This window comes from Callorhinchus milii, unplaced genomic scaffold, assembly GCF_018977255.1.
Source record: "Callorhinchus milii isolate IMCB2004 unplaced genomic scaffold, IMCB_Cmil_1.0 Scaffold1, whole genome shotgun sequence".
Lineage (NCBI taxonomy): Eukaryota > Metazoa > Chordata > Chondrichthyes > Chimaeriformes > Callorhinchidae > Callorhinchus > Callorhinchus milii.
Window position 1 is genome coordinate 19,643,642 of NW_024704742.1, and position 9,860 is coordinate 19,653,501.

Sequence of the window (9,860 nt, forward strand, 5' to 3'; positions counted from 1 at the left end):
GGGCTGCAGAGTTCTGGATTATCTGTAGTCTGTGGAGGGAAGAGTTGAAAAGGCCGACAAGCAGAGTATTTGCATAGTGGAGCTTGGAGATGATGAAGGCATGAACAAGAGTTTCAGTGGCCTGAGGGGTGAGGTAGTGGCGGAGTCTGGCAATGTTACGGAGGTGAGGGAAGGCAGAGCGGGTCATGGCTTGGATGTGGGGAAGAAAAGATAGTTGAGGGTCGAACAAGAACCTAGGTTCCTGACTGGCTTGGTGAGTAGCGTGCAACATGCAGGAAGTGGGGGCAGTGGCAACCTAATGATCCAGAAGTCAACTATGATTCTTGTAATGATTCGCTTATGACATATTTGCTGAGAAGTTGGTCCCAGCCAAAAGTGCTATAAAATGTTCCTCTCTACCATGAAACTCAGTATATTAGTTATATTGTTGCAGGGCTGGATTTGCCAGATCACATTTATAACTCACTTATAGCTGAGTGGGTATTAATGGACCATCGGCATTCTCAGGTATGCACAGAGATGTGAATCCTGTGTCATGCCGGCAATATAAAAAATCACAGTTACAGCAATGGTGAGAATTATCAAACAAATGGAATGCCCTCAGTCTAGGTAGACCCATTTTATCTCATCCTTCCAGAATATCCATCCTAACATTTTCCTATTAGCAATCAAACTGTTTCTTAGAAGAGTCCAGCAGCCTGGCCTCAAGTCTCTTCCTGGAAATCCATTTCAATTGTTAATTATACTCTGCACCAAGAGATACTTCCTGGTTTGTGCATTCAAATTGCCCATTGAAGCCAGAATCCTGTGCCCTCTCGTTCTGCTCTCTAAGTGCATCCAAAACTAATTCCTGTTGGCATTTGCTAGGAATTGAACTCGGCCTCCTGCTTCAAAGGTGGGAATTCTACCCTTGAGCCACTCCATTGTAAAATTTCTCTTTACTTCCAACAGTATTAGGCCAATAGAAAGTGTTTGATCCATTGGGTCACTATGAAAATCACTATTAAATCAAGTCATAGAAACTTGACACAGGCTTTTCAACTGAGCCGACAATGTATGTGCTGCATATGTAGATCATCAAAGTGTTTACATGTTCCAAACAGGGATGGCTTAGCATTCGTCTAGTCTGTCTTAATGTGGAATGTTTATGACCACATAAAGTAACAGGACTCTTTGTATGCAAAAGTACTGAATTAAAACTATTTCTCATTGTGTTTTGCAGGAATATTTCTTACAATCCAATTCAGCAAATTCAGTTGGATCAGTTTGACAATCTATTGAAATTAAAGTCACTGTAAGTTTTTGTGGCACTCTTTTGATATGGATCTTCTGATCTCCGTTTTAATATTCCACCTTTTGCTTTAAATTAATGAGCAGTATTGTTTTTTTTTAGTCGGCCGAATGTCTGACACATGTGGAAATCCCAAACCATGCTTAAGAGTATCCAGCACAACTGAGAATTCCATGCATCCCACCAAACATGCAAATGCCAGAGATAAATTGTTGGAATGGAATACACATGCTCTCCCTGGAGGGACGCAGCCTGCTTACCTAATTCCAGAGAGTATTAGATGCAGGTTGGCAAGAGCCAAGGCTTGGTACCCATAGTGTGTTTTGGGGTACTGCTGGAGTGTAACAGCTAAACTACAATAATAATAATCTTGCATTTGATACAGCTTAGAGGGCTCCGGCCTGCCTCACATCCCCCACCTCGCCGGGCCCCCCCATTGGCGGGCGGGCTTTCTGCCACTCTGCCCCATCCTCTGGAACTCCATCCTGCAGTTCCTCTGCCTCGTTGCCTCCCTTGCCTCCTTCAAGGCCCATCTCAGGAAATCTTTAACATCTACCTGAACAGGCAGATAGGACCTCAGATTAACGTCCCAACCAATGTACAGCACCTCCCCCAGCATTGCACTGGATTGTCAGTTTGGACGATTTGAGTTCAAGTCCCGAAATGGGTCTTGGCCTAGAGTGCTAACACTAAGCCAGGCTGACACTCTTAGAACTGCATAGCTTGTCATTGAAAGTATTGTCTCAAGCTTCCTCTGCTTATCCAGGGACGTTGTCTCGCAAAGTCTTGTTGTCAATTGTCTTAATCTTATTTACTGTCACAATTTTCATCCCATTGCTTTTAGACTCTCCTTGTATTGTCCTGGTAATTCCATCTCCACTTTGGGAAGGCAGGCCCTTGTTTCCCTCTGGGAACACGGATTCTGGGAGCTGGTTTATTTAGCAGTAAAAGATGATAGTGTGCATGCTGCAAACCAAACGTGGCTTTTTATGGACTTTGTTATTTTCTGTTATTGCAGTAACATGGAAGGAATGGAATTATCATTTCTGGAAGCCAGGATGTTTCAGCCACTTACAAATTTGTCCTTCGTGTAAGTATTATACAAGAATAGAGTCTGTGCTTTGCAATATATTTGCAGTGTTCCTCAAAGCGTTCCTTATCCTCATCAGCACAAGCAACAATAATTTGTTACTGTTTCTTAAGTAGCGTCACCCTTGTGGATGCTTCATTCACCATGTTGTTCCTCTAATTTCCTCTGTACTGGCTTCTCCTGTACTAGGTCAGCTGGCCAATGGTTCATAAAATCATAGAATCCAACAGCACAGAAGGAGGTCATTCAGCCTGTGCCAGCTCTTTGAAAGAGCTATGCAATTGGTCCCAATTTATCCAATTTAATGTGGTAAAACACCCATGGCAAATTGACTTCATGCAGATCTGGTGGAGACTCATAAAAGGAATTGTGTCTCAAGAATTTCCCAGAGTTAAAATTCCTATTGCTGAATGAACTTACAACCATGTTCTCACTTACATCAGAAAACTAACTGCTGAATATAAAGTCAGTTTACTGCTTTTTCACCAGCAAACAGACAGCTGACCATGTCTGGGAATTGGAGGCTGGAAGTAGTGTGATGAATGAAAGTAAGTCTTCAATTAATAACAATGATGGCAATGAAAAAACAAAAACATATTTGTGAGATTCACTAAAGCTTGTGGCATATAAAACAAGGAGTGCATTATGGAAAATAACTAATGTTGCCCTCAGCTCCTGTTGGCACTTTCGTGCTCAATATTAGGGTAATACCAAATTGCCTTCTCTTCTAGATACTTTAAAAAGTTCCAATACTGTGGCTACGCCCCTCATGCTCGGAATTGCAGACCTAACACAGATGGTATCTCCTCGTTCGAGAACCTCCTGGCTAACATTGTGCTCCGAGTCTTCATTTGGGTTGTCTCTGCCATTACGTGTTTTGGAAACATCTTCGTCATATGCATGAGACCTTACATCAGATCTGAGAACAAGCTTCACGCCATGTCCATAATGTCTCTCTGCTGTGAGTATACACTCTTGGGCATTCATTGCAAAAACCTTTTATCTTTCAATATTTTAACTCTACAAATGTTCTCGCCTTCTCTTCTCCTGAACAGATCTGATATCATTTTTTTGTTCTACTGTGGTACATTGCCAGTCACTGGTGACCCAGCTTGTGAATGGTGGAGCTAGGGAGACCAGCAACTAGCACCTTAAAAGTAGGATGACCGTCTTGAATCACTTAACAAATGTAATAGAAAGAGCCAAGCAGGAAGAACGGAGGGAAGAGTGCTAACAAAAAGCATAGCCAAAGGGATATGTCAAAAGCTTTTGGAGCCAGGGAAGTGTTGGAAAACTATTGGACCATGAGAGAAAATCATAGCCAAACCTTTAATATCACTGCACATTCATCTTCTACGAAGACATTTGGATAGTGATCAGAACCGAGAAGTCTCGCTGATTAGAAATAAAGTATAGCTTCACAGATTGTAGGACGTAGTGTTCCGAAGGGATCTGAAACTCTGGAACACCCTTCCTCTTTTCCTCCCCTTGCCCCTGCTCCCCCACCGCATCTCCCCCCCACCCCCCTCCACGGCCTTAGAGTCAGGCTCCATGACTATCAAGTGCTCAAAGATGCTACCCTGCGTGAGGGGCGCTACATAAATGCAAGTTGTTGATGTTAAATGCAAGTTATTTTTGTTGAATATATGAGGGAGAAGGAAATGGAGGAATACAGAAGAGGGGATTAGGAGGGATGAAGGCTTATGTGGTGTAAAAATACTGGTGTTTCTATGAGTCCGAAACACTGATTGGGACGTCCTCCCGACGTGAAAGGCGCTATACAAATGTAATTTTGTTGTTGTTGTTTCTCTTCCTAACGTGAACTAACTCAGAACAGACTGGGTTTGAATTTATGACCTATCAGTAAGGCCTAGTGCGATACTGGGCAGTGATTTTACTCACTAAGTTATCGGGGAGTTCTGCTTTTTTCTATAGGGTGAAAATGGCAATGTTTCTTAACATGAAAAACATTACAATTTTCATCTCTTTTGTTTATTTTCTTTCTTATCCTCCTTTTCTGCTCTCTCTCCTGGTACACAAAAACAAGGAGATACACAAGAATAAAAACAGAAGTCACTGGGAACAAACAGCAGGTCGGGCAGCATCTATGGAGAGAGGAAAATTAGTTAACGTTTAGGTATATGACCTTTCGTCAGCTCTTTGACATTGCAGGTCAATGACTGTTCTGAAGAAAGTTCATAGACCTGAAATGTTAACTAATTTTCCTCTCTCCATAGATGCTGCCTGATCTGATGTATGTTCCCGGTGACTTCTGTTTTTATTTCAGATTTCCAGCATCCGTAGTACTTTGCTTTTTGCAGATACACAAAAGTCTGCTTCCTGAATTCCATTTCACAGCCATCTGTTTGAGTTCCCTGTTTAGGTTTCACTGAAATTAGTTTCTTACTTAGCGTCTTCCAATTTACCCTTTATTTCAGGCACACTTAAAGACTTCAAGTTTCATTAAAATGAATGAGTTATTCAGTTGCATGGTGCTGATGGTTTATCTGTATAATGTGGTATGTTTATGCATGTGTGTTTTCTGGGTCACAAACTTCCCTGTTCTGGATGCGTAGACATCCTTCAGATGAGACATTAAACCAAGGTCTGTTTGCCTATCCAAGTCCCACCGTACTATTCAAAAGTTGAAGGGAGCTTCATTCGGTGTCCTGGCCAACAATTGCTGAAATAAAATTGTTCATTTGCTTCATGCTGTTTGTGGAACATTGCTGTGTACAAAATTGACTGCAACACTTGCTTACAAAATACAGTCTCTAATTCATTGTGCAGTAATTCCTGTGAAGTTCCTTTAAACATCTCAACGATGTGAAAGGGTATTATATCTAATACAAGAATAATTAATAATTATTAATGTTGTGTCTATCATGATAGACCCTCAACATGTGTTCATCATGATAAACCCAATGTTGTGTGTCTATCTTACACTATCTCCAGGGCAAATTTCCAGATCTTCAGAACTCTAGTAGTTGAGTAGGATAATCAGTGATATTGAGCACATTTCCAACCATAACCCATGTCTTCATATTTTTGTAGCCTTGACCTGGCCAACAATCCTCCAACTAAATTAATCATTCATTTCAAGATTATTTACTGTGTGCAAATTGTATGCTGTGTTTACCTACAAATACACTGTCGTTGCACTTGACAACAATTATCTGTGAGGCACTTTGAGGCATTTCAACATTACTGAAACTATATCAAGTGCAATTATTATGAAGGTCAAATGAAGGCCAAAAACAACCCAAAGACACTGCTTTCCACCACCCGTCACCTCCTCCACGCACCCCTCTAGCTCCCTCTATCATCACATCAAACGCCAAGTGCAGCGAGGTCCTATGCTTCTTTGCCTCAAAGATTGGAAACATCCCCTTGGCTGCATCGTCCCCACCCCCCCATATCCCCTTTCACCTCACCCACACCATCCACACTACTTTCTTCCAATGTGATGGCTCCTGCCACTCCCCTCTCTTTACACTGCTTTGCTCCCATTTCTCTCTCCTAACTCTCAGCCACAATCATCTGCATGAAGTTCACCACCTGCTGCCTCGATGCCCTATTCACCCAGCTGCTGGTCACTCAACTCCCCCTTCTCTCCGCCCTGCTGGCTGACATGATCAACAAGTCTCTCTCCTCTGGCTCTGTTCTGCTCCCACTAAAAAACTCTGTTCTCGCACCCTTCCTCAAAAAATCCACCCTCGATCCCTCTAATCTCCCACACTACTGTCCCATCTCCAACCTTCCCTTCCCTGCCAAGTCCTGGAACTCATTGTTGCAAGTCAACTTAGGTCATACCGCTCCTTCTACTCCCTACTTAAGTGCTCTGATATGCTGTGTGGAGGGCACTATATAAGTCCAATTTTTGTTGTTGTTGTTATTTTTATTACACCCTTTTCTGTATGTTCACTCTAGGTGCAGACTGCTTGATGGGGATATATCTTTTTGTGATCGGAGCTTATGACCTTAAATATCGTGGCAAGTACAACAAGCATGCTCACCTGTGGATGGACAGTATGCAGTGTCGGATAACTGGGTCTTTGGCAATGCTGTCAACAGAAGTGTCCGTCTTACTCTTGTCCTACCTGACTTTGGAAAAATACCTCTGCATTGTTTATCCTTTCAGCAACCTGAAGCCAGGAAAGTACAGGACAGTTTCCATTCTGATCCTTATCTGGTGTGTGGGGTTTGCCATTGCGTTCACTCCCCTGATGAGTAACGATGTATTTAAGAATTACTATGGCACAAATGGAGTGTGTTTTCCACTGCACTCAGAACAGATGGAGTCTTACAGAGCACAGGCCTATTCCGTTGTCATTTTTCTTGGTAAGTTTGAAGCAAGCCATTCTTTTCATCTTTATGGTTTTTAATGTTGCATATGCCAGGCAATCATTTCATTTACGAAACAACATTCCCATCTCTGTCTTGTGTTTAGTTAATGGATCTTAGTTGAAAAAGCAATAGGAAGACAGCTGGTCTTGCACCTGTGGGCAAGAGAGGAAAACATTCAGCCAGAGTTCCCCAATCACCTTTTTTTTGTTTTGCATATCCACAGTAAAGCTGGAAGTAATGATAACTGCAATTTAATGACTCCAAAATTGGCCATTTTAGCACAAATGGAGCGTGGGCAAGGTCGGTGGAAAACAAATGGGCCAGCTACCCATAACCAAATTTGCACTACAGTGAAGTGTATTATAATGGGGTTGCAGTGTACCTTTTAAATGCTGTTATGAACTCAGTTTCAACAGTCATTTTGATAAGGTATACCACATTCTCTGGGTAAACTAAATTCTTCTGACCTCCCTAGAAGTACTGAAGTATTAAAAGCACTAAAATGTTTGGTTTGAATTTAATTGTTAGATAGTTTTAGCAGAGCAGGACACTTAGAAACAACTCAAATGTCAGTGGAAACTCAGTTTGAAAAACATTTTTTGTGTTTTTTTTGCAGGTGTGAACTTGATTGCTTTCATAGTGATAATATTTTCCTACGCAAGCATGTTCCACAGTATTCATCAGACAGGTGCAATGGCAACAGAAATCAGCAACCACATTAAAAAGGAAGTAACCATCGCCAAGCGCTTCTTTTTCATTGTCTTCACAGATGCGCTTTGTTGGATTCCTATTTTCGTATTAAAAATTCTGTCCGTGCTTCAGGTCGAAATACCAGGTAAGTCAGTCACTCCCCCTTCCTACATTTAAAGACCAATAATTATAATAATAATGCTTACATTTCATACAATGCCTTTCATGTCAAGATGTACCCAAGCACTTCACAAGATATATTGTAGTGAAGTTATTGCGTTGTTTGGGCAAACACAGCAGCCAATTTTATGCACAGGAAAGACCCACAAACAGCCATGGAGTGAATGACTTTGCTGTATTATTGGCCAGGACATCAGGAGAAACTTTCTTCTCTTTTTGAGAAGAGAAATAAACCTAAAGAGACCAAGTGCTAGATGCAAAAGCAATACATTTCAAAATGGTCAGTATTAGTTTCTAATAATTACTTCACTAAAAACACATGGCATAGGCTATTTACCATTCTCTTCAATGCATTTTAATGCAACTGACAATTCTTCAGTAAGATAATTGGATCACAATTTGAAGTATATAAATGTATTGTTAGGAGCAACATATATTGCTAGAGCTTAAGTCATAGCTTCTTTCGAGCACTGCTCCCTGGAACAATTAATGAAACAATGAGATCGTAGTTTCCAATATGCTTAGAAACAATAGCACCAATTTCTCAGGAAATCAACAGGATACATTGCTCTCCTAACGGAAGATCAAATACAATTCCAAACAATTAAAGTTGAAACTCCAATATCATCTTATCTTATTGTTGATTATTTATGAACATTAACAAAAATATCACCAACATTTCAAAATAGACAGAAATTATGCTTGTTTTGTTGGGACGTGCTCCTGACGTGAAAAGCGCCATACAAATGTTGTTGCTGTTGCTTACCTGCTTCTCCTGAAACCAAATGCAGATGGATAATTGTACCTGTATCAACCACGAGAGGGCACTCACAAACAGCTAAACTTGTGCTCACTGTGCAATACAATTAGTGAAGCAAATTGGGCAGATTGTTCTTTCAGAGCCAACACAGGTAACAATGGGCCACAAGACCTTATGTTCAGTAACAATCTGACACTGTGTTTAGATGAGATTCTTTGAAGTGCCTATAATACAATATCACAGGAAATAAGACATATTTATACTCTCAGCACCCGCAGTGATTGTATAGTGAGGGCCTGGTATGAATGTAACTGCAGGGCTTATCGTAGGTTCTTGATGTTTGCATTTTCTTTTTTTTTAAATATGCAGGTTCAATAAGTTCATGGGTGGTCATATTCATATTGCCAATTAACAGCGCACTGAACCCAATCCTCTACACTATAACAACTCGTCCATTCAAAGAAATGATACTACAGTGCTGGTACAACTATAAAAAGAGAGGAAGCAATGGAAGCCAGAAAAACTCTGCGCCATCGTTCATCCTCTTGGAAATGTGGCCATTACAAGAGACTATACCAACAGTAACAAGAACTGAAATCTTTCAAAATACATCAGAAGATTCACTCAATCCCGAGACACCATGAAGCTGGACTCTTAGCACACACACACACAAAACTTCTAGAACATTTTGTATCAAAAACTTTAGCACGAGGTGGTATTCTTACACACAGAGTGATCACATTTGGCTAAAGATCTGGAGGATCTGGTTGAAAACATTGCCAAGATTTTAGCATAATAAAAAAAACTTCATCTTATTTATTTTTGGGGCAAAGCTTAAATTCTGATTATGTTTTGCCTTGTGGCATTGTTGAGACACTTCCGTACTTCAAATTGGATGTAACTTCCATATTACATGTAAAAAGTGAGCACAGCTCTTTGGTGTGTTATCATACATCTTGTTTACACAGTTTGATACCTCAGAACGACAACGAGTGACTTGAACCATGTTTTAATGAATTGTTTCAGTGGCTTTGCACGTTGTATTAATGCTTTGTGTAGAACTTTTACTATTTAAATAAATGCTCTATTTGTATGAAGTACAGGATTATCTTTGAAGGTGTCTTAATTGCAGCTCATAAGCAATGAGAGGCGATGGCAACAACAACTGTGGTCTGCTGCTCGTCAGTTTGAAATAACTGAAATAACTTTGCCTAATGTTGTTTTGTGGGCATCACTCAGCCTCTGTAATTTGGATGTTTGTGCGTGTACCTAAGCCAAATATGTTAGAAAGTCACCTTGAGCACTGCAGCATGTAGATAGTGCAAGGTCAATCTGCATGAACAACTGCTAGCCTTGGCACAAGAGGCCTTGGCAATGCCATAGAGATGTCATTGTGGTCTCCTCTAGTCAAATGCGTTAGTTTAAAAAATCTAAAAATCATATTACGATATTCCCATCTGCAAAGGTTACACCTCCTTGTACTAATATATGAACACTGTTGT

At 40.7% G+C, this 9,860-nt stretch overlaps 1 protein-coding gene across 1 annotated transcript in view; it reads left to right on the plus strand.

Moving 5' to 3' along the window:
- The window catches only part of rxfp1 (relaxin family peptide receptor 1), a 35,408-nt gene extending 25,953 nt beyond the window's left edge, over window positions 1–9,455 (plus strand). The window contains exons 13-18 of the mRNA XM_042339691.1: window positions 1,223–1,294; window positions 2,310–2,381; window positions 3,113–3,342; window positions 6,312–6,722; window positions 7,345–7,563; window positions 8,728–9,455. Of these exons, the coding sequence (XP_042195625.1) occupies window positions 1,223–1,294; window positions 2,310–2,381; window positions 3,113–3,342; window positions 6,312–6,722; window positions 7,345–7,563; window positions 8,728–9,002 (1,279 nt within the window). The 3' untranslated portion in view covers window positions 9,003–9,455. The remainder of the gene's footprint in view (window positions 1–1,222; window positions 1,295–2,309; window positions 2,382–3,112; window positions 3,343–6,311; window positions 6,723–7,344; window positions 7,564–8,727) is intronic.
- The last annotated feature ends 405 nt before the right edge of the window (window positions 9,456–9,860 follow it).